General features: G+C 48.4%; 2 protein-coding genes across 4 annotated transcripts in view; both read right to left on the minus strand.

Annotated features, from left to right (window-relative positions):
- SLC6A4 (solute carrier family 6 member 4) overlaps positions 1 to 5760 on the minus strand; it is a 30244-nt gene extending 24484 nt beyond the window's left edge. The window contains exons 1-3 of the mRNA XM_084823153.1: positions 4273 to 5760; positions 1703 to 2307; positions 528 to 662 (exon numbers count right to left, since the gene is read on the minus strand). Of these exons, the coding sequence (XP_084679279.1) occupies positions 528 to 662; positions 1703 to 2159 (592 nt within the window). The 5' untranslated portion in view covers positions 2160 to 2307; positions 4273 to 5760. The remainder of the gene's footprint in view (positions 1 to 527; positions 663 to 1702; positions 2308 to 4272) is intronic.
- A 9685-nt stretch (positions 5761 to 15445) lies between these two features.
- The window catches only part of BLMH (bleomycin hydrolase), a 30489-nt gene continuing 23209 nt past the window's right edge, over positions 15446 to 22725 (minus strand). Inside the window, exon 12 of one of the 3 annotated variants that reach the window (XM_084823167.1) lies at positions 15446 to 16121. In XM_084823167.1, the coding sequence (XP_084679293.1) occupies positions 16108 to 16121 (14 nt within the window). In that variant the 3' untranslated portion in view covers positions 15446 to 16107. Of the gene's footprint in view, positions 16122 to 16142; positions 22640 to 22725 lie in introns of those variants that run through there. The other 2 variants (XM_084823165.1, XM_084823166.1) reach the window with 2 other exon arrangements.

Raw genomic sequence — 22725 nt, forward strand, 5'->3', positions numbered from 1 at the left:
TTCACATAGCGCAGAGTTAAACTGTGGGAATGGCTACCATGAGATGTAGTGCTGGCCACCAACTTGGATGGCTCTAAAAGGGGATTGGACAAATTCCTGGAGGAGAAGGCTCTCAATGGCTACTAGTCCTGATGGCTACATGCTACCTCCAGTATCAGGGGCAGTATGCCTTTGTACAGCAGTTGCTGGGGAACATGGGCAGGACGGTGCTGTTGCACTCATATCCTGCCTGTGGGTTTCCTGTAGGCAGCTGGTTGGCCACTGTGTGAACAGAACGCTGGACTAGATGGACCTCGTCTGATCCGGCAGGGCTTGTCTTACGTTTTTATGCATGAAAATACACATGCATTTTCATGTGAAAAGAAAAAACACAGATTGCAATCTGATGCAGACATGAGACAGAACAAACTTCAGAACCTGTGTATTTCTTGTACGCACATCCCTAGGCCTCTGCAGCACTGATTGTGACCCAGAACCAACGACAAGCCCTGAGAATATAGACCTAGTTGCTCATTATTATCTGGTACCTTTGAATATAGGGCAGATTTTCCTCCATATTGAGATGCATCCATTCCGGTGATACTGCCCCAGTGCCAGCTCCATGTAGAAGAGGGGGATGCCGCCAAAGATGGCCATGATTGTATACGGGATGAGGAAAGCCCCTGCAAGAGGACCAACATGAAACACAGGCCAGACAGAGGTCAGATGGTCATGAGCTGCAGCTGTGAAAGAGCACTGAGGGAGGACGGACACCACTGGGGACTGGATGGCTATGCAGAGCTTCTGGGGGTGGTGCACGGCAGTGCCACACCAGAGACATCATGACCCCAGTGCTTGGAGTGTGCAGCCAAGGATTTTGATGAGGGCGAGGCATAGGCAGCTTCCTCAGGGGTGGGACATTCAGGGCCTTGTTCAGGGCTCTCCCAGCCAGAGGACACAGCCCTGGCATCGTCCTCTGGCTCAGGGGACAAGTCCCTGGCCAAACCCCCATCTCCCGAGCCTTGCCAAAATCTCAGGGCACAAAACCAGGTGAGGGCCCTTTAGCCATCCAGTCTGCTCCACCAGGAGGGGTGGAGCTGACTGCACTATTGGTCTCATCAGCCTACATAAGGCTTCAGCTCCCTGCTGAGACAACAGCGTCCTATTGTCCTAGCAGGAGAGAGCTCCAGCCAGCATAACTCACTGGGAGCTACCCAAGGTCCTACTTTCTTCCTGCCTTGATCTTGCTACCAGCTTCCCTTGCAAGCCTCAAAAAACCACAGAACAGGGACAAAGCAATTCCAAGGACCCATCCGTTGATATAGGTTGTGGCCACATGAAACTGTGACGAAAGCATGGCTTTTCCGCACTTGGAACCTCAAGCCTGTTGGTCAAATTCAGCCTGCTGGGGTGGGGTCCCCATCTGGCCCTCTGAAGTTTACCAGAGCGTGAGGCCCCCTTCCCCTGGCCTCACCCCCTTTCCCTGACTGCTGATCACTTGGCAGTTTCCCAGCTTTTGTGCCATTCACACACCCCACCCCCAGTTCTAGAAGGTTGAACTGTCTCTTGTGAGAGCTTTAAGCTAAAAGATGGTGGTGTTTTCTGGCTAATTTGGCCCCACCACTGGAATGTGGCCCCCAAGAGCTTCCCTGGAAGATAGTTCGACCCTTGGGCTGAAAGAACTCCAACACCTCTGCTTCAAAGGGTGAGCGGCGTGACTCACCTCCTCCGTTTTGGTAACAGACATAAGGGAAGCGCCACACGTTGCCCAGGTCCACTGCATAGCCAATGACAGAGAGGAGGAAGTCCACTTTCTTGCTCCACGTCTCTCTCTCGCCCAGTTCCCTCTGTTGCTGCTGAGCATCTCCTGCACACAAGATCGAGGTGGTAGTGGTCATGCCAGTCAGAGGAGCTGAGGGGGGACCCTCGCTGCCTCCTGTCACGTTGCAAGGACTTGGGCTCTGAGCCCCCGAAAAACCATTGGAGATGGGACGCGTCGTGGCCCCTTTGTCCCCCTGGCTGGGCTGGGCATTATTTCCACCCTCTGCCAGCTGCGAGGTCGGTCTGGTGTTCTTGAGCAGGAGTCCATTCTCCACACAGTCTCCCCCTTCTTTGCAATCGGAGGCCTCCGTTCGAGACGTGAGAGGCTGGGCTTCGTTGCTGGGGTCTGTCGTCTCCATCCCGACGGTTAAAAGACGGGGCTCCGGTCCATCTGCGAGGGGCTCCCCTAGGACTTGCCTTCCCGCCGCGGCTTTCCTCGGGGGTCTCCCAGCGTCGGCAGCTCAGCCCCGGGGCGTTGCGATGTCCTCCCGGAAACGGGCGGCTTAACTTTTAGATGGTGGAGGGGAAAAACGGTTCAGGTTATTATCATCGACGTCACCATAATTATGTCTACAGCTCTGTCAGTGTGTGTAACACGTTGTTGTATTTACTTATTTAAATTACTTCTATACCACTTGATATCCTAAGATCTCTAAGGAGTTTACATAAGGAATGCATAAAATAGAATATAAAATAATACATGGTTTACAAATGTTACAGAAGCAGTAAAACAGAGCAGTGCAATTAGCTGTCAGAGAAAGCCTGAGTAAACAGATGCCTCTTTAAGAGGCGCCTGAAGCTCCCCACAGTTCAGGCCACACGTGGGAGAGCGTTCTGGGGGTGGGTGCCACCACGGAGAAGGCCCACTCATGTGCCATTACTTGATGACACGCTGTTGGCCATAGGGTGACCCACAAGGCCTCTTCGGAAGACCTCGGGTCGATTTCTTCTATATTGGGGAAGACGGTATACTAACATACAAGAGGAGAGGTCCCTGCCCCAAGGAGGTGACAGTCTAAACTTCGACATAGAAGAAGGGGAGGAGAGAGAGGGCTAAACAGGAAAGCCTTGTGTGGTTTTAAAAATGGAGAGCCCTGCTGGTTCATGAGGGACAAAATCACCATTAGGTAATATTTGTATTACAGCAGTGGGAAACGTGGCCCTCTAGAAGCTCTTGGACTGCAACCCCAACCCGCCCTAGCCAGCATAGCCAGTTATGAGGGATGATGGGAGCTGCAGGCCAACGATACCTGGAAGGCCACACGTTGCCTGTCTTTGATTTATGAGGACCAGCCAAAATGCCACTTGCGTAAGTCTAGTGATGGGTTGAGGTGCTTTTGAGCACAAGGGATTGTGCCCGCTACACGGATGTTGCTGCTGGAATGGCTTTGTTTAATATTGTAGTATAACCGTGTTCGCCTTCCGTTTACAAATGCAAGGGCCCAGCGCAGCACGTATATAGACTATTGTAGGCGTTCAGGTGTTTTAATCAATCTGCATGAGCGTGGGTGGGTTACAACTCACCTCCTCAGATGCTGTAAGTGGAACTGGAGGCTTTGAGTCTAAAGAGACAATGAAACAGGTAGAGCTGCAGCAAGCGTTCTATTCTCTTAGTCATAAGGTGACTGTTATAAAGAAATTGAAATCAGGGGCTCGCTTGGAATGTGAGATTGCAGAACAAGAGATGAGATTTGATTGTATCCATCAGGGACTCAATAGGGACAGTGGTTTCTTTGGACATTTGGTCTAAACATGCATAGGATTGCACCTTTAGTGCACTTTGTGGCTTGTAACTGTCGCGTTAAGAGAATGGAATGTTGGCTGCAGATCTAATGGTATTTTCAGGCTCAGAGCCTTCAGTTCCACATAGAACATCTGATGAAGTGGGTGGAAACCCACAAACACGCATGTAAATTCATTAAGAACTCCTGAACAACTAAAACAGTTAGTCTGTATGTGTGCTAAGGCTTGACCTTTGTATTTTATTTAAGTTACTCCTGTAACATTCATTAGCCACCTTCCCAGCGTTCAAAGTGCTGCACAGAGAGAAATAACTCAAACAGAGCTTTTGGTAATTTGCATGAGTTTTAATCAATCAGCTGAGGCAAGTCCAACCTGTTTTTTAAAATTAACAAGAGCAGCAACAACAATTATTATTACTGCTACTACGACTGCATGCAACTAACACTAGCAGTACACATGTTGATAAACATGCATTACTCTATAGGAAAAAAGGGCTTCCCTTTCACGTGCCTATTTATAAATTAATCCCATTGTTTTAAAGGGGGATTACTCCTAGGTAAGGATGTGTATGGGATTGCAGCCTAAAATGAGGGAATTTGCAGTAATTATTCCATGAAACCATAAAGTGCAGCCCAGTCCACACAGTTTCCATTTCCTTCCATCCTGGGGGCTGTATCAATCTGTGAGCTGGTCCGGGTCTGCTAGGACTGAGTTCTCTCTGCAACAAACCTTCGATTTTCCAGGGGCTTCCCGTTGCAAGCTTGGCACCTGCTACAAAATGCCTGGCAAAGAGTTGGCTCTCTAGTTGTACAGTTGTGCTTTCACTTTTCATGCAGTGGAAGACACCGTCACTGCCTTCTTCCTCCCCACTCCTGAAAAAAGAGAATCCCATTGGCACAGATTTGTTTTTTGGGCCCTTCCCATCATCGTTCCATTTTTTGGGTCCACCTGTCTGTTTGGCGAGCCTTTGAATGGCCACAACTGCACCAGTTTCCTGTCAGACTGCTGCCTGCCGCCAGGATTTGACCTGCTCAGAGCTTCAGGGCACGCCCAACGGAGCCCTTTGGAACCTGGCCATTATTTGTAATAACCTCTCCCTTCTGTTTAAAATCAGTTGGGCCTGGCGCCTCCAGGAAAGTTGGCCCAAAGGGGAAGATCGAACAGCTACCCTCTCGTGCTGGGTGTGAGCTAGTGTAGCCGGAGAGAGTGTTCTGGTTGTAATTGGTAGAAAGCTGCCTTGTGCTGAGTCAGACGATCGGGCCATCCAGCTCTCGGAGGCTGGGTATAACAGAGAACCCACGCCTGCAACCCTGCCCTGCTCACAAGCCTCCTCGAGGAGAAGCAGAGCGCATCTGTCTGGTTACTCTCGTACAGAGCATGAAGAACGACATCAAACTTTTGCTTAACTTCCCCATGACAAGCTTTTCCTTTTATTAACCAATCCAATTTCACTTAAGTGCTTTCCATCTCCAGAAGAAGTGGCAAGACAGTGGTCCCAATCCAGCCCTCTGAGGTTCCTCAGAAAGCCGCTCCCCCTCCCCCTCCCCCTGTTTTCCCGAACCATCGATGGTTTGGCAGTTTCCTGGCTTTTGTGCAAGTTCTTCTCCATTCTAAGAGGTTCGAATTCCTCTCCTACAGCTTAGTTGCTGCCACCAAGAGCTCTGAGCTACAATGGGCTGCTAGTTTTTGTGTTGTGGCCCTGTCCTCTCTTGCCTTTCGGCAAACCCACTGCTAGAATGTGGCCCCCGAGAACTTCTCCAAAATGGAATTCAGCTCTCGTGCTGAAAGAGGTTCTGCACCCTGGCATAAGAGCTTTGATTCTGTAGAAGAGACGGCCACTTCTGTTTTAAGCTTTGGTCTGCACTCATGACACCTAGCAGCTTGATCTTTAAGAACACACATTTTTAAAAAGTCATTTTCAGAATGCAGTCAGTAACCTGCTGGAAGATGTAGATGTTTTGCAACAGTGCACTAATTTAGAGAAAACAAAAAATAATTCTAAAGCTGTCGCCTTAAATTGTGTCCGGAAAGCCTCAGGAGAGCAGCATAGGCTCGGTGAATGCTCCTCGTGCCATGACTAGCTTGATCGGGAAGAACAAACAGGTTTCTCAATCTATACAAACGTCGAGCACCGCGGTGGTGCCGGAGTGGAGAACCACAGGCGTGGGGGTCAGGTCCAGCCCTCCAGTGTTCCCAGAAAGCCACGCCCTTTCTCCTGGCCCCACCCCCTTTCCTCCAGCCACAGACCGTTTGCTGGCTTCCTGGCTTCTGTGCAGTTTCCCCCCATCCCCCAGCCCTTAGGCTAAAGGAAGCTTGACACCTTGGGCTAGAGTTTTGGATTTAGACTGGGAAGACCTGGGTTTGAACCCCTGTTCAGCCATGAAACTTGCCAAGTGACTTTGAACCAGTCCCTCTTTTCTCACCCTTAGCTAACTTGCAGGTTGTTGTAAGAGCAGCCGGGTAGCCGGCCAGATGGGCGGCTAATCAATCAATCGATCGATGGATCAATCAAACAAACAAGAGGGGAAAGACCCACCCCATACTACCCACAGGAGCTTGCTCAGATCAGGGGGATGGAATATCAGCATCTCCCAACTTCAGGGGGCTATTTGTAAGAGGACGTAGGGGCCAAAAAAGACCGTTGTACCTGCTGGTTCCTGAAATTCCAGGGCACTCGATTATTTAGACTCAGCGAAGGCGCCTTATGGTGCCCCTGACAGCCGCTTTCCCCAGGCAGAGAGAGCAAAATCTCATGCTGCGAGCCATGTTGCAATTGTCAAACGTTCGTTAATCATCAACCCAGCCCAGAACCATCTCCACAGAGCCTGGGAGAATAAATGCTGGTGAGCGGCAAATGAACTGCTTTCAGTTTTCTTATTATCTATTTTAACAATTATATCCCACCTTTTTTCCTCTTGCAAAGGGCCCAAGGCAGCTCATGTGATCCTCCTCACCACTGTGTCCTCACAACAACTCTGCGAGGTAGGCTAGGCCCAAAGTCACCCAAGCGAGCTTCATGGCCCAGTGGGGAGTCGAACCCGGATCTCCCGAGTCCCAGTCCAACATTCTAACTGCTGCACCACGCTGGTTCACAGCTTGGTTTATACCTCAGTTCTGCATGCTTGGGCATCTTTGGAGCCCACTCGCTAGATAGCCAGGACAGCAAGGGGAGGGTGGCTCAGCCAAGGATCTCAAGCTGGTCCTGTTTCTGCAGCTGGGATGGGACATTCCAGTGACAGGTGCCCACATGGAGAGGCAGCCCAGGCAGACTTCACACCTCCGAGTAGGCCAGAAGAAAGTGGTAGAAAACAACCAGCCAGTTGCAGGTGTCCCATGATAGAGTGTCCTGTAATCTCCGAACATCAGCAGTTGACATTTTCCACTGTATTTATGACCACACCGTGCTCCTATTCTGAGTCAGATGCTCCCCAGCCCCCCTCCCCCGGTAACGTCTTCTGTCATTATGACTACATTCCTTAAGTAACTTCGTGTTTGCTTGTGGGAGTCTCTCGGCACCCCACAAGGTGGTGATGACGACTACCAGCTTAGACAGCTTTTTACAAAATGGAAGAGACAGGTACTAGCCACAATAGCAAAAGAAAGCCTCCATATGCAGACACAGCATATTTCTTGAGTACCAGATGCCAAGCAGAGGATGGTGAACCCTTTTGCGCCCCTGCTGGCCATGGTGGCACACATAATGCTGGAAGCTGCCTTATATACCAGATCAGACCAACTAGTTCAGTAACCTTTCCTTTCCAAAATTTCAGTGACTCTCCAAGATTTCAGACGGCACATTTTCCCAGCTCTATCTGTTTTTTTAATTTTTATTGTTATTGTTATTGTTATATATATAAAAATAAATAAATTGCTGCGCTACATTTGCAGGAGTATAGAGGAGGAGGAGGAAGAGGATGATATCTGTACTCCTGCAAATGTAGCACCCGGAATATAAGCCAGCTGAACAGCCCCTTCCAAGCTTGCAACAAACACAGGGAGTAGGTAAGGTGGACACCACCCTGAGAAACCAAAGGGATTCAAGCTTGTCTCAAAATGCTGGGGCTAAAATCTCAAGATCGCCTTCCCATCCTGAGATTTTTCTTTTTCTTTAATACTCATTGAATGTTGAATTATACTGTCATGATGAAGAGCTTTGCAGGATGCATGTTTTAGGACAGACGTCCCCCAACCTGGTACCCTCCAGATGTGTTGGACCGCAACTCCTACTCCCCGGTGAGCTCTGACACATCTGGAGGGCACCTGTTTGGGGGAAAGGCTGTTTTAGGGCAATGGCATCGGGACAGATACAGCATCTAGCTGGAGAACAAAATCTGTTTTTTGTGGCATAGTATGGACAGCAAGCAACCCGCAGTATCCCTCTGGTCTCCGGCCGGGCCCACTTAGAGGTCGGCCTCTTTTGAAAACGGAAGGTCACCCAAGCAATTGACAGCAGCACGGTGGCTTTTGGCCACGGAGGTTTCCACAAACCCGTTTGGCTCTCGCAGGCAGGGTTTTCTTGCGCCATCCACAGCTCATTGTTCATCAGCCAGCGTTCCCCAGCACTTTCCAGCCAACAGTACCGGGGATAAAGAGTTTATTACTATCTATTTTTGTTCTGAGCTGTTGCAAAGGTCATTCTTACACAAACACGGGGCGGGCGGGCACTTCAACAGCTGGAAGCGGCGGCACCGGCGCTAATGAAAACCATACAACCTGGAAAGTGCACCAGGCTCCGGGGACGACTGTTTTACAAGAGTGGCTTAACCCTTGCAAGGGGCTTTGAGGAGGCAGCGGGAGGGTTCAGACACACCCTCTGCTCCAAGCAAATAATGCCCAGGAAACAGGGGCCTTTTCTGGAACCTGAAAAGAGCCCATGTGGGGTAGTTACGGTGTTGGCCTCGGACTGGGGAGACCCAGGTTTGTGTCCCCACTCGGCCATGAAGCTCACTGGGTGCCTTTGGGCCAGTCACTCACTCTCAGCCTAACCTACCTCACAGGGTTGTTGTGAGGATAAAAAGGGAGAGGAGGACTAGTGGAGGCTGGTGGCTCCAATGTCAGCGGGGTGGTGAATCCGCTCCAGGTTTCAGTCAGAACCAGCCAGACCTCTAAAGGAGTTATCCAAGGAGTTCTGACTGGTCCTGACTGAAACACGGAGCCACCAGCCTCCGCTGAGGAGGACTGCGTACGCCACCTTAAGTTCCTTGGAGGAAAAGGCATGATATAAATGCAACATATTTATCATCAACATTATTATTATTACATTTCTAGACCGCCCAATAGCCAAAGATCTCTGTGTGGTGTTCCTACCAACCAACCAACCAACCAACCAACCAACCAACCAACCAACCAACGGAAGCATCCTTGCAGCAAGTCAGGACACTGACCCATCCAGCTTTGCCTGCAACGACTGGCGGTGGTTCGCTAGGGTTTCAGCCAGGGCTCTGTCCCCGCCTTTCCTGGAGAAGCCGGAGATCAGACCCAGAACCTTCTGCGTACAAAGCAGGGGCTCAACCGCTTGGCTACGGCCCTTCTCTGTAGCTGCAAAGACGGCACTGGAGTCTCAAATCCAGGAAGCCTCTTGAATGACCATGGAGAACGGTGCCAGGGCTCAAAAAAAGCCAGCCTGGAAAACACAACTTCTAATCTGCGAGCCCGGACTCGGTAAACTCCGGGTGTGTGGGAGCTGGTTGTGCTTTAATTCAGCGATGGAAAAAAGGCATGCGTACACTCAGATGCCCCTGTGCTTTCTCATTCCACCACTTGAACCTGGCATAGAGTCCTGGCACTAGAGACACATCCTGATGCTTTAAACTAGTCTTCCACAACCTGGGGCCCTCCAGATGGATTGGACTACAACTCCCAGCATCCCCAGCCAGTGCCGGGAGCTGTAGCCCAACACATCTGGGGGTACCTGGTTGGGGGATGCTGGAAGTTGTGGTCCAACACATCTGGAGGGGACCAGGTTGGGGGAGGATGCTCTGAACCAAAGGCTTTCTGCAAGATAGATCCTGCAGGGGTCAAATCCAGGGTCAATGAATGCTGCTCCCCACCCCTGCTACCCCCAACCTCTGGCACCTGAAATTTCGCTGAGTGCTGTCCTCATCTTTTCTTTTTCTTTTTTCGAGCTCAGCTCTGCAATCCTGAGGGCTAGAAGCTTGCCTGGGAAGTCACAAAAGATGAGTGTTAGAGACACCACATTCCAATGGTGGTTAAGGCCCCCCCCCCAAAGGGAGGAAACTTGGAAATCAAACAGAGGACAGAAAGCAGTCACAGGGCTGTTGGCCTCAAGTAACCAGCTTTTCCTTAAATTGATCTGTAGCCTGAATGTAAACCCTCTGCAGCAAGCGAGAAGGCATATTCAGTTTTTCTTCTGCATTAACAACCACCACAGGACAAGGAAGAGGGCTTAGAGAGGCTCTATTTTTTTTTTTTTTGGTCCCTTGCATGGGAACAGTTTAAGAGCAAGGTGGCCCGACACCTTGCTCTGGGAAAGTCCGCAGTCCCATGCTGGCTAACCACACATCCACTGCCTAGCCAGGCTTTTGCACAACCATGGAGCTCTTTTAGTGAGCATGGGGAACAAGTGAGGCAATGTATCTGGACAGACTGGCTGTTCTTTAACTGTGGTTCATGCAAGCGTGAGCGGGGATTACTCAAGGTGATTTATTTGCAAAAGGAAACTTTGCTGCCGTGGAGGGAGGCAGATCAGGTCTTCAAACGCGCTGCTCTGATTGGGGGTGGACTACTGGTCCTGCAGACCATTTTCTCTGCCCCCTGGTGGCCAAACACCAGGATTTTATTAGTTAATGGTCAGCACATCTGGAGGGCCCCCAGTTGGGGAAGGCTGGAAGAAATGGGGCAAACTAAACAACCAACACATACGTGCCTGGCGTGTTCAAGCCTGTCCCCGGAGCCATCAGGGCTAGAAAACTGAGGGTCCTGTGTAATGATTCTCTGAAAGCTGAATTCTGCACCAGAACTGTTATGGTGGGACCGGAAACAGAAAGGATCGTAACTCAAGCAACCGTATCCCTGTTCTGTACAATGGCAACCCTGAAGACAAAATTATGGAACCACTTTCAGGGCTAAGGAAGCAAGACCTCCTTTGCAAGGCCTTGCCAATCGCGATAGGTTTGCCCGCACTTTCACCGGAAAGGAAAAGAACAACAGTTTTCCAGTGGTCAGAAATCAGTCTCTCTCTCCAGCCCGATGCTCCCCTCTCTCTGGATTGTCTATATAATATGCTTGTTGTACACCAGTGCCCGTAGCCGCGCATGGTGTCATGCTGGAGGGCACAGTCACGCGCCATTCGCTGGAAAGCCCTCGCTGCTAGGCGGGGCCAACTTCCTTCAGCAGCTTGGCTGCTTGTGAGGGGCGTTCAGCATGCACCTCAAAAATACACTTCTGGGCCCTGGATCATAGCCTGGAGAACAGAGCAACCAAGGACAAAGACGCTGGGTGTCCCTGAAGTTCGGGTATGGTAGAGAGGAAGGAGAAAGCTGCAGCTGAGCAGTCGAGCCCCTGCTTTGCAGGCAGAAGGGACCAGGTTTGATCCAGTGAGTTATGGAGCCTCCCATAAAGGAGAGAAAGATTCCTTCTAGGGTGAGGCTATCCCAACTTTTAAGACCCATGTGATGGATTCAGACAGATGCCTCCATCTCCCACCCCCACCAACCCCAACAGATGGGGTTTGCTCATGCTCCAAATCTTGCCATCCCATGCAAGCACCCTTCATGGATTTCCTACCACTTTTCTGCCACTGGAATAGCCACTTCTTTCTCTTCCCATACCCTTACTTTGACAAAAGCTTCCCTGGGTGGCTGACCATGCCTTTTCGACAGATTGTACGTAGGTCCACCTGTTTGCCGAGTCCCTGCTTCACTCTTGCTGCCCGTGGGAAGAATTGTGTGTTTATGCTGACCATTTTCCCCCTCACATTTCAAACACTCTTGAGGTAGGCGCCATTTCACTTTCTGTGTTAAAAACCAGTGGTATTTCTAGCTTGTTTATTAACATGTTTGGGGGCAGTTTCTAGCTTCCTGGATAGAACAAAAACAGCAAAGACTGCCTTTAAAGTTCCCCTCAGCTTAAACAACAAGCCATAGAGACGATGGCCCCCCAAACCCCCATTTTCCACAATGACACTTTTGACGTGTCCGTGTTTATTATCATCATCACCACCACCACCTATCATGGACAGTGTTCTTGACTAATGGGGGAAAGTCCATACTTATCAGGGCAAAGACCTTTGAAATCTATCTCTCATATTCTAGATGTGCTCTCAGCATGATGGAGACCAGCTCTTGGCGAAGCCTGAAGCTCCATCACAGCAAAACCCCCAGGATGTTCTGAGTCAGTCTTGGAGATGGGTTGTTTGTAGAAGCAAATTTGCAGACAGCAGGAACATACTTTGAACCATTTCTCCCGTGGGGACACCAGAGCATGCTTCTCTAGACTAAGCACCCCCTAATTAAACAGAACGGTACACTAGGTAGAAGCCTAGGTAGCAGCTTTCGACAACCTGGTGCTTTCCAGATGTGTTGGACTACAACTCCCAGCACCCTCTGTCAGCATGGCCAACATTAAATAGGTTAGGTCATTCCTTTAACTCAAGAAGCTGCTGCTGCTATGATTTAAGGCATCTTTAAAAACCTATCTTGTATCTTGGCGAACGCACACCCAAACTTCTGTGTCCCACAGAATTCTTCTTTCGGCAAAGAGCCATGAATCTCAAAAAAATGCATCCTGCTAAGCACCAGGTTGGAAGCGGCTGGTCCAGGAGAAGATACACAGCCTGACATAATCTCCACTATTCTTCAGCATTGCTATTTGAACTGGCTATACACACACGCGCGCACTACCCTACTGTTTCATTCAAAGAGCACGGAGCTTTTGCTGAAGCGAAGCTAAACCAGCCTGGAAAGAATGTTATCTTCCCTACTTTGGGCCGGTCCTTCCTAAACATAATAAATCACAGTACCCGTCTACGCTCTGGAATCCCAGCTTTTCAGCCGATACCCAAGGAAAGAGAGAGCGTTTGAATCAAGCCATACCATCAAGTGGTATGGAGCCGCATCGTCAAGAATCAGCATCCATCAGGAAATTACATTTAAATTAACCCACCAGGTTTCCAAAGCTCTAAGCACAAGTCAAAATCAAAATGATGGGACTTATTGGTTTCTTGATTACCATCTGTCCCGAGAGTAGATTGTGATAAGAAATGGCAAAGCTCTTCTTTGTCACCCTTCCCGCGTTCTCTTGCAATCTAAAGTTTAGAGGCTCCTTGGGGCGTCTTTTTTTTTTTTTTTACTGTGTTGTAAAGTGCTATGTACATTAATGGTATTATATAAAATCAGAATAATCAAGAAACGTTTCTGTCTGTATACACACACACACACACACACACTCACACACACAGATTTAGCTTCCCAAACCTTTTTTCTTTTGTCCTCAGAAGTCCAAAGCACACCTGTCATTCCACATTTCATAGCATGTCGCCACTTTCAAAGACACTAACGTGTTGTGTTACATTTCATTTCTATCCAGTCCCAATTAGCATCAATTGTTTTGTGTTCTTAGGTTAGAAATTGTAGCCAGAATACATTTGGATGGAAGCCCCTGTCTGTTTGCTGTATAGACAAAATCACTCTCAGCTGTTCAGGTGAGACAGCCTCTCTGAACATAACATGGCAATTTGACAACCCTAAGTTGCTCAGGTACCGCATTTTCTCTGTCTAGCCATGGCCAAAATAAGTGTGTGTGTATACACACATGCACACATATGTGCACCTTCTTCTCTCTACTCTTTTAAAAAGTACATTTCTTCTTATGAGCTTTTGGCTCAGAATGCAGCTAAGTAGATTGCTGCAACCTGTCCCTGAAAACTGTTGAAACATGTTTGCTGCAGCCTCCCATCATTGAGGCAGCAAGTGTGTACGGACAGAAAAAAACACAAACGGCGGCAATGAGCACATTCTTAGCAATTCAAACCACAACTTAAAAAAATTCAAGGCTTTCTTTCTTTCTCTCTCCTTGGAGTTGTGGGAGAGTTTCTACCTCCTCTTTGCACAGAATCTGTTTAACTGAAGGAGCCTTTAAAAGCCTCTTGTGCAGAGATCTCTATATACATACAGACTTGTGCATTACAGTCGCTGTCTCAGATTTTGTAATCAAAGTTTCGAGAGGTGAGCAAAAGCATCAGTGCCTTCTTAGAAGGGCAAAAGAAAAACCTCGCCAACCTTGGTTTCCTCAACATCGCACAGGACCATTTAGGCACCTCATTAAAAACAATTAAAATTAAAACACGTACCTGGGGTTCCAACAGTTTCAGCCGTGCTTCTGCTCTGGCTCATCTGCGTCTTGTCTCGCCAAAACCCCTACATTTGCTTTGGAGGCTATGGGCCACTGTGTATCAAGGGGAGGCGTTTTGTATACCCTACTCACATGGTCCGATTCTCAGATAATCTACTGCCAAAGAGCTCTTTAAGAATTTTTTACGTCACTTTCTTTCTTCTTCTCCTTTTTTTTCTATAAAGTCAAATAAACTTTATGCTTTGCCAGGGCTGCAGCTCCAACTCTCCTCCTAGAGGTGGGAGACTACATTGAACAGCAACCAGCTCACAAAGGCTCAAGAGAACAGGGCAGCAGTAGCACCAGCACCTCTGGAAACAGAGTGGTTTGGATCGCAGCTATAAATGGACAGAGGAAAGGAAGTTGGGATGGAGACTGGAGAGGGAAGTCTTGGAGGATGAGGCAGGTGGTGCTTTGGTGCATGCTAGAAAAAGAGCAAAAGCTTTAGCACCAGGAAAAAGGCAACTTTGGGAAAAACAAAGGAACGGGGGAAAGGACTTAATTTGTGTTATGAAGCTCCCAACAAAAAATGCCCCAGAGGCTGATGAGGCTGCTTTTAATATGCAACACTCATTTTGGAGAGTCATTAATGTAACTCTCTGGCATCCATATATTATCTTACATGAGATTGATAATTAGGACGTCTAACTAGCTGTGAATAGGGAGAATTATGATAATAGGTAGATATTTCTGGTGTAGGTTTACCGTTTTATATTGAGTTATACTACTTGCTGTGTATTGTTCCAATTGCGTTGAAAATCCAATGAGGAATATTTGGGATGGGGGACTTCCTGCCCTCCCAGGCAAAAGAGCAGAAAGGGAAAACAGCTCCTCTCCACAGCGGCGCAGCAAGGTCATTTCGGACCCTGGACCTAATGGTCTTATGGAGTTCCGCCCTTTGGACGGCAATGGGTGACATCTCAGTTGTAAAGCGCACAACTGACATTTCTTCCCCCCATTTCAACTGCCATCCCATGTTTTACAACTGCTTCTACATTCCTGATAGAACCACAGCAACAGAACTGTCTGCCAACCCTGCTATAAAAAAAATATTCTCTGACCAGGTTGCATTTTAAACTCACTTAAATCAATGCACCGTTATGACTACAGGAATACAATGGAGTTTGCTTTTGCACCTGCTGCTCTCCGGGTGGTCTTCTGGGGGACCCCCCGAGCTGTGGGGCTCAGGGCTTGGGTCCCACAGCCCAACCCTTGCTGTGCCACTGCACATGCAAACACCCCAAGTCCTCTTTGGTGGAGTCATACGAAGGGACCGATGGACCAGCAGCAGAGCACACACTTCACATGCAGAAGGTTAAGGGAGGGCCTGTGGCTCCATGACAGAGCTCTTCCTTTGTATGCAGAAGGTGCCAGGTTAGATCCACGACATCTGCAGGCAAGGCTGGAAAAATTCCCGTCTGAAACCTTGGAGGGCAGCTGCCAGTCAGTGTCAACAATACTGGGTTACATGGACCAAAGGTCTGAATCAGTACAAGGTAATGGCCTCGGTTCCCATTTAAATCAACCCTTTATTCAGAGCCAAGAGGAGTAGAATCTTATTTAATGTTTAGAGGAGGACTGTAGCTTAGTGGTAGAGCCCCTGCTTCGCAGGCAGAAAGCCCCAGGTACAATCCCGGGCAGCATCTCCAGGTAGAGGAAGGAGAGGTATCTTCCTGAAACCACAGAGAGCCACTGCTGATAGTGCTGACAATACTGGGCTAGATGGACCCAGGATCTGACTTGGTATAAGGCAGCTTCCTCAGTTCCTACGGTCCTAGTTCAATCCACACCATCTCCAGTGAAATAAGGATTGGGTCATAAGGTGATGGGGAAAGAAACTTCTTGGCCCGAGACCCTGGAGTACTGCTGCCAGTCAGGGTAGAACACATTTGGCCGGATGGGCTGAAAGCTTGAGTTGGTAGAAGGGAGCTTCCGATGTTCTCCGTGATACTGCTGTGTGTGGGGGGGTCACAGCTCAGTGGAGGAGCCCCTGCTTTGCCTGCAAGAGCCCCCAGATTTCAGTCCTGTTGAAAGGACCAGGGAACGGGTAGAGTTGCCAACGCAGCTTTCTGAAGAAACTTTATAAAAGAGGCTGGGTTGGCACAGGGCATCGGACCACCCCAGGAGACACTCCCACCACCCCTTAAAGAAAACCCATCTTCTGCACCATTGCAAGGGAATGTTGGGGTACCCTCTCTTGGAGGGCATGTCGTTTCATTGGTATTCCTCTGAAACAAAACAGGAAAAGAAAATGGTTAGGAGAGATGTCCCACCCACCCAAAGGGAAGCCCAGGTAGGAGGAAGGATGGTTTTTTGTTATTCGGATACCTGGATATTTTAGGCTTGATGTATAGCGCAGTTTTGGATTTGGTTTGCAGATCCTTTGGGGAGGTTTTCTTTAAGTTAACACATAAAGTTTCAGATTTGAGGATAAATATAAGGTTATTAAGATACTGAACCCCATTGCGATTCCTGTTCACTGTAATTCAATTCCGTATGTAAGGTCTGTGTTTTGTTAGATGAAAAAGCTGTAATATTTTCTATGTGCTCATGTAATTTAAAACTCAATAAAAATATTTTAAAATGTCGGGAGAAACATTTTGCAGGGGACTTCGGCAGTACCATGCAAAACAGAGAACTGAATGGGAAAATATAGAACTTTTTTGCCTCTCTTTCCTGCCCCCCTCATGTTCCACCTTTACTACTTTCTCCCCCCCCCACTACCCAAAAGGATAATGAGAGGCGTTGCTGCCATCTGAAGGTTAGCTGTGGTACCGCAGAGCTAGCCAAATAGGCTGATGGAGGAATGGGTGCCGGGCTTATGCGGGTGCTCAGGGACGGTGGGAGGGAGGGAGGCCCCTGCCTCACAGGAAAAGGCATTTATTTATTTACTACATCATCACGTTCACAAATGCAGAATTAAACTATGGAATCGGCTACCACAAGATGTAGTGATGGCCATCATTTCAGATGGCTTTAAAAGGGAATTAAGACCAATCCACGGAGAAGAAGCCATCAAAGGCTACTAGTCCTTGTGGCTATATGCTACCTCCACCATCAGAGGCAGGATGCCTCTCAGTTAGGATTGGGAGGACCAGTCCTCTGATTTCCTCCTCGAAGCTCATCTCACCTCGCTCCCAAACACGAGCACCGAAATGCACACCTCCCCCATCGACCAAAGCATGATTTTTTTTTTTAAAAAATGCGTATTTTAAAGTCTGCATTTTAAAAACAATGGACATGTTTTCAAATGCGATTGCAATCTCAAGGATGCGTGGGCATTTTTCGAGAAACATGCTCCCGTTCAGAGCTGTGAATGGGGCAAGTTGATGATTTGCAAACAGAAACAAAATCCTGGTACATCCTACCTCTTAATACCACTTGCTGGCGAACATGAGCAGGTGGATGCTATTAATCCCACTCTTGTCTTACTTGTGGGTTTCCCACAGCCAGCTGGTTGGCCACTGTGGGGACAGAATGCTGGACAAGATGGACCTTGGTCTGATCCAGTAGCGATCTTATGTTCTGATGGACATGACAGTCAGGGATGGAACCTCCATGCAACAGATTCAGTTTACCTTTGTTTCAAATACAACTGCCCTACCACAGTCAACACAGGCTGGTCTCTATGCAAAAGAATAAACGGACACAAATCTAGCATCAGGAATAACAATGTTCAGAAACCAGCAGGGGAACATGTCCTCCTAAGAGGACACAGTGTTACTCACCTTAAAGTGGCCATTCTTGAACAAAGGAATTTCAAAGACAGATATCAATGGGAAATGGCAGAAGTCCCATTCATAAAAAGATTCAACTTTATTTCCTGTGGTTTGATAAGGACAAAAGTTCCTTTTCTTTTTTTAATCACTACGTATGCCCATGGGCCCACCATTGCAATGATGTTTGTGTTATCACCCGACAACATTGTGTAAATGGCACCTGTTAAGGGAATCATCACAGGTCGTACTTTTTTTGCATTTCAGTTCCCTCTGACAACACAGTTTATATCTCTCCTGGCTCCCGGCATGTGTATATAAATCTGCCAATTCGAGGTTAACATGTTATGCTCATCTATAAAAGTTTATGGCAGAATAAAATGGTTAGTCTTTAAGGTACCGCAAGCCTCTTCGTTGTTTTCTGCAACAGACTCACACAATGGCCCTTCTGTGTTGGACGCAGGAAGCTGGGCTAGCTGAACCCATTTTGGTTCAATCCAGTCAGAGTCCTTGTGTTCTAGGTGGTAAGGAAGCACATTTTGGAAAACTGGAGGAGAAAGATCCCTTCCGCCTGCAGCGGGCCATCAACCTGCCAGAAATTACTTCTGCTGGCAACATGCGCGGGCGCTGTGGGGATTGGGGACTTAGGTGGTCTTGCTTGCAAGGACTCTTGGAGGGCCAAAAAGTTTGATCCATGTGTGTCAGGAAATCCTTGCTCAGTGCTAAGAGATAACGATTCAGTGGGGCAGGGACAGGACAGCAAAAGACTCCTGATCTTAGGATAAATTATGCAAATAAACAAAACAGAGACAAATGTAATTTGATTTGCCTGAGCTGCCCCATTTTGGCCTCCTGTATTCAGAACTCGATTCACAGGTGGGCGTTCTTGCTTTTTGCAGAATTTGGACTTCGTTGGCTTGGACAAAGGTGGCACTGGGGTGCAGCCTGGGTAAACGAGGGCAGGGAGAGTGTTCATAGTGGCTACTTAGACATATAAATGCAAGCATGGCCAGCACTCCACATTGTGTCATATAGAGGTTTGGTCCACGTAAGTCTGTGTGTATTCCGAAATGGAGATCAGGCGTCGAATTCAGCAGGATGGGCGTCTCCTAGGGTTTGTTTGAAAAAGCACATCGCTAGCTTTTAAGGGGGGTTTATATAAAACACACAGATGAATTGTCACACTAGATCAGAGAAAGATCCATTCAGTTCAACGTTCTTTTCCCACCAGCCTCCAGCTGGGTATCTCAAAGAACCATGTGAGCAGGGTAGGAAAATGCAATGGCTGGCTCTCCACTTTCGCAAACATCTGCATGCTGATGAATCCAGCACTACACACCCAAAACGTTGCTCTTCTCCTGGTCCCTCTGATCTTGGAGGTACCCTTGGTGAGAACACAGGAGAAGGCCTTCCCGGTGGCTGCTCCCAAGCTCTGCAACACCCCAACGAGGGAGGCCGAGCTGTTCTTCCCTCTCTGTTGGCCTTGCACCAAGCAGAGACATTTTTATTCAGGCAGGCCCTTGGCCTGTTGCCAAAGGGTTTTTAATGGGTTGCTGTTTATTTCTTTCGTGTTTGTAATTTATTTGTTTTTATGTTCTGTTTTAATTAAGGGTTTGTTTTAAATCTGGATTTTACGGTGAGCCACTTTGAGCGCTGTTTGGGGGCAAACAATCAGGGACATCAGGGCTAGACTGAGGGCAAGCAAGGCCATTCCACCAGCCCTGCTCTGCCAGATTTTCTCCCTCTTCCCCCCTCACCCCTTCTTCCTTGCCTGTCGTGTCTTTTTAGATTGGAAGCCTGCAGGCAGGGACTGTCTTGTTTTACACATTATATGTAGGCCACTATGGGAGCCATTTTGGAGGAGGAGGATAAAAATACCACTGCTACTAGCCCCATGAGTATAGCCACATCCTGGCCCCCGTTTCTTGGACAGAGCAAAGGAGGCTAGAATTCTGGAACTAGAGAGGGGGGGGGAGAGAGAGAGAGAAACTATCACTTAAATATTACCAGAGACAAAGGCCAACTTTCCCCTCCATCCAAGCTTTCTGTACAGGCTGAAGGGAAAAAGATAAGCAATGCAAAAGGCACAAGTTTTAAAAATCCTCCAGATGAAAGTAACAGTTTTGTACAAGCCTCCAAACGGAAAATCCGGCCTTGCCAACTTCGCTTTCCCCCCTCCCATTCTGGCTTGTCAAATTCCGTCATCATCTGCGCTGGCACAGATGCACTCGATGGTTTGTTTCATAAACTGAAACCATAACTCACCTTGACGGCTCCAGCCTCTTAAGCTAAACAACATCAAGCTTAATAGGGAGCGTGCAAAATCAAAAACAAATGTGGACAGTGAAGGGGGTTATTGGGCCTCAGGAAGACCCCCCCCCCCGCCAGGTTTTAAGACAGTGATGTAACTACAACTTTAACCCCAAAGCACTTGGATTTCATCTGGGCCAGATGAAGACACCAGCCATGTTTGGTTCTGAGGTGGCTCCTTTGCTCACTTCCATCAAGAAGCGTCTCCATCTTCTGCACAAAACAGGAGGAGCCCAGCAAATCTCCGCACAGGCTTGGCAGGAAACCTTCCTAGTCGAGGCTTTGCAAGTAGACCCAATTTCAGCCTATGTTATTTCACATCCCACAAAGCGGCCTCCCTAACCTTCATCCCTTTCAGACTGTTCTCTCCCCACCCCTCCGGTTCTCAGCAGGCACCTCCGAATCTGCCTGTATTCTCTGGAATTTTCCTGCAGCTCCAGATCTCGCAAGGGGAAAGGACACCCATGGCGAAAGCCACAGCCTCGAGATTCCCAATGTATTTCAAGCTGTTCCCAGGGGGAAATTACCCAACAGTTAAAATATGATAAAGAAAAACACTAAATGGATCAGTTCTCCTCCAGGTTGCTCAGATGTAGACAGATACATTGGACATGTGAAAGCATTTAACAACAATAATCTTTAAAACAACAGCTGCAGGGCTGTGCGTGCTCAGGATCAGGGCTGTCCTGCAGGGGATGGGGTGGGGGGAGACGGACAACTGAGGCCTGGGGGCCAAATCCGGCACTCAGGATCCCCCAGAAGGCCCTGCACCATTTCCCCTGACCACAGATTGTTTGGTGGTTCCTGGCTTTTGTGCAGTTTTCCGCCCTTTCTAAAAGGTTGAAATGCCTCTCTTAAGGCGTAGTTACTGGTAGTAAAAGAAGAATTATGCTGGCATTTTTGGCTCCACCCCTTCTACATTTGACCCTGCCCACCTCTAGAATGCGGCCCCAGAGAGCTCCTCCGAAAGGGAATTCAGCCCCTAGGATGAAAGAGGTTCAACACCCCTGCTGTGAATAAAATAAGAAAATGTTCATGGCTGGCTGGGGAATGCTGGGACTTGTAGGACTTTTTTCAGTCTAAACATGCATAGGATTGCACCCTAAATGCCTTGATCTTACGGCTTTCAGTAACATTTGCAGAGTTAACATAAAACAGGCAGGACATACATTTTGCAGACAAGTAGCCAAGGTTGCCATTTGGACCAGCAAGGGGACAGCGCTCGTGTGGTCTGGTCTGCAGGAGCTGCATGTGCCAAATCAATACGAGAACAATCCTCAGCCAGGAAGGACCCCCAAACAGACACTCTGGACACAGAAAACTGCCTTATACTGATCCAGGACTTTGGTCTATATAGCCCAGTATGACTGGAGTATGTTGGGAATTGAACCCTAACCTTCTGCATGCAAAGCAGGGCCTCCACCATTGAGCTGTGGTCCTTCCTTTTAAAAATAAAGATTCCCGTCCTCATGGTCCTGAAGAGAGGGCTGATTTAAGTAGCACAGGAGGCTGCCTTATACTGGATCAGAGCTTTGGTCCATCTCATCCACCTGACTGGCAGCGTTCCTCTGGGGTGTCAGTTAGAAAAGGGTCTTTCGCATCACCTACCACTACCTGATCCTTATGACCAGACTTCAAACACGGGGCCTTCCACAGGCAAAGCCCAAACAGCCTTGTGTCTTGGCTGACAGCATTCTGGAGAATTCGCCTGCAAACTACCCATCGATCACTTCACCAGAGGACACACAAAAGATCATTCAAGCCAAATGTTTTTTATTCAAACGCTTCATAGCACCATGTAGTTGTTGACAGCATTCAAATAAAATGCAGTATCGTATTTTGTTGATTAAAAAACCCCTTTCGCTTGAGAAGTGGGCCATTTGGAGGCTTGGTGCACAAAGCTATCGAACTGTTGTTCTGCAGAGCCTCGTTCTGGGGAGCGGGACAAAAAAATCCCACAGACTTTGATTCTGGTGTACAGAGTTTCAAGGCAAAAGGTTGCTAATCCAGGCCATTCCTCGGTCGCATAAGGAGAGGCAGACAGATGGAAGCTCATGGAGAAGAAATGGACAACGTTGCACCACAGATTATCCCTCTGCTCCATAAAGGAAAGAGCCAAGCTGCTTAAAAGATGCAACTAGTGAGTGCTTAAATCTCAGTTTCTAGTACAGAAACAGTCAGTCACAGATCTTGCTGTTCACCTCACCCCATGCCCAGGTTTTTTTCCCCTTACACAAAGTTTGCACAAAAGAATTACTGCTGAAGGAGTTTGAAATGAGTGCATTAATAAAAGAATTTAAAAGCACTTTTTTTTTGAAAAAGAAAGAAAGGTCGGACTACAATGGAAAGCACACACCAATGCAAAGTTGCAGAGTAGCCCCATCCACGGGGGAGCGCAATTTCCCCCGAAGATCTGCAAAATCCCACGCTTGTGAATACTGGCACCTCAAGCTGGGAACTTGGCCATGGGACCGCTTGGCTTTGGTTCGTGGCCTCCCAAGTCCCCTGCCCCGCCCCACCCCACCTGCTTCAAGGCTGACCAGAAGGAGGTAGCCCGCCCCCACTAGTTCACTTGGCCAGAGCCCCCATGGGGTCCCACGCGGGCAGGACAACCGGCTCCTGATGCATCACCGCCAAGACGTCCTCTGGAACATGTTTCTTGTCTACCACGACCTCATACACATACTCGGAGAACCAGTCATCGGTCATGATGAGGTAACCTGGAGGGGACGTCAGGCAAGATCCGTAAGCAGAGGCGCAACTGAAGGAGGCGCCTGCAGCAACCCGCTCTGCTGGGCCCCTTGGC

The sequence above is a fragment of the Heloderma suspectum genome, chromosome 16 (assembly GCF_057233095.1).
Source record: "Heloderma suspectum isolate Gila_16-S chromosome 16, 16-S_ref, whole genome shotgun sequence".
NCBI lineage: Eukaryota > Metazoa > Chordata > Lepidosauria > Squamata > Helodermatidae > Heloderma > Heloderma suspectum.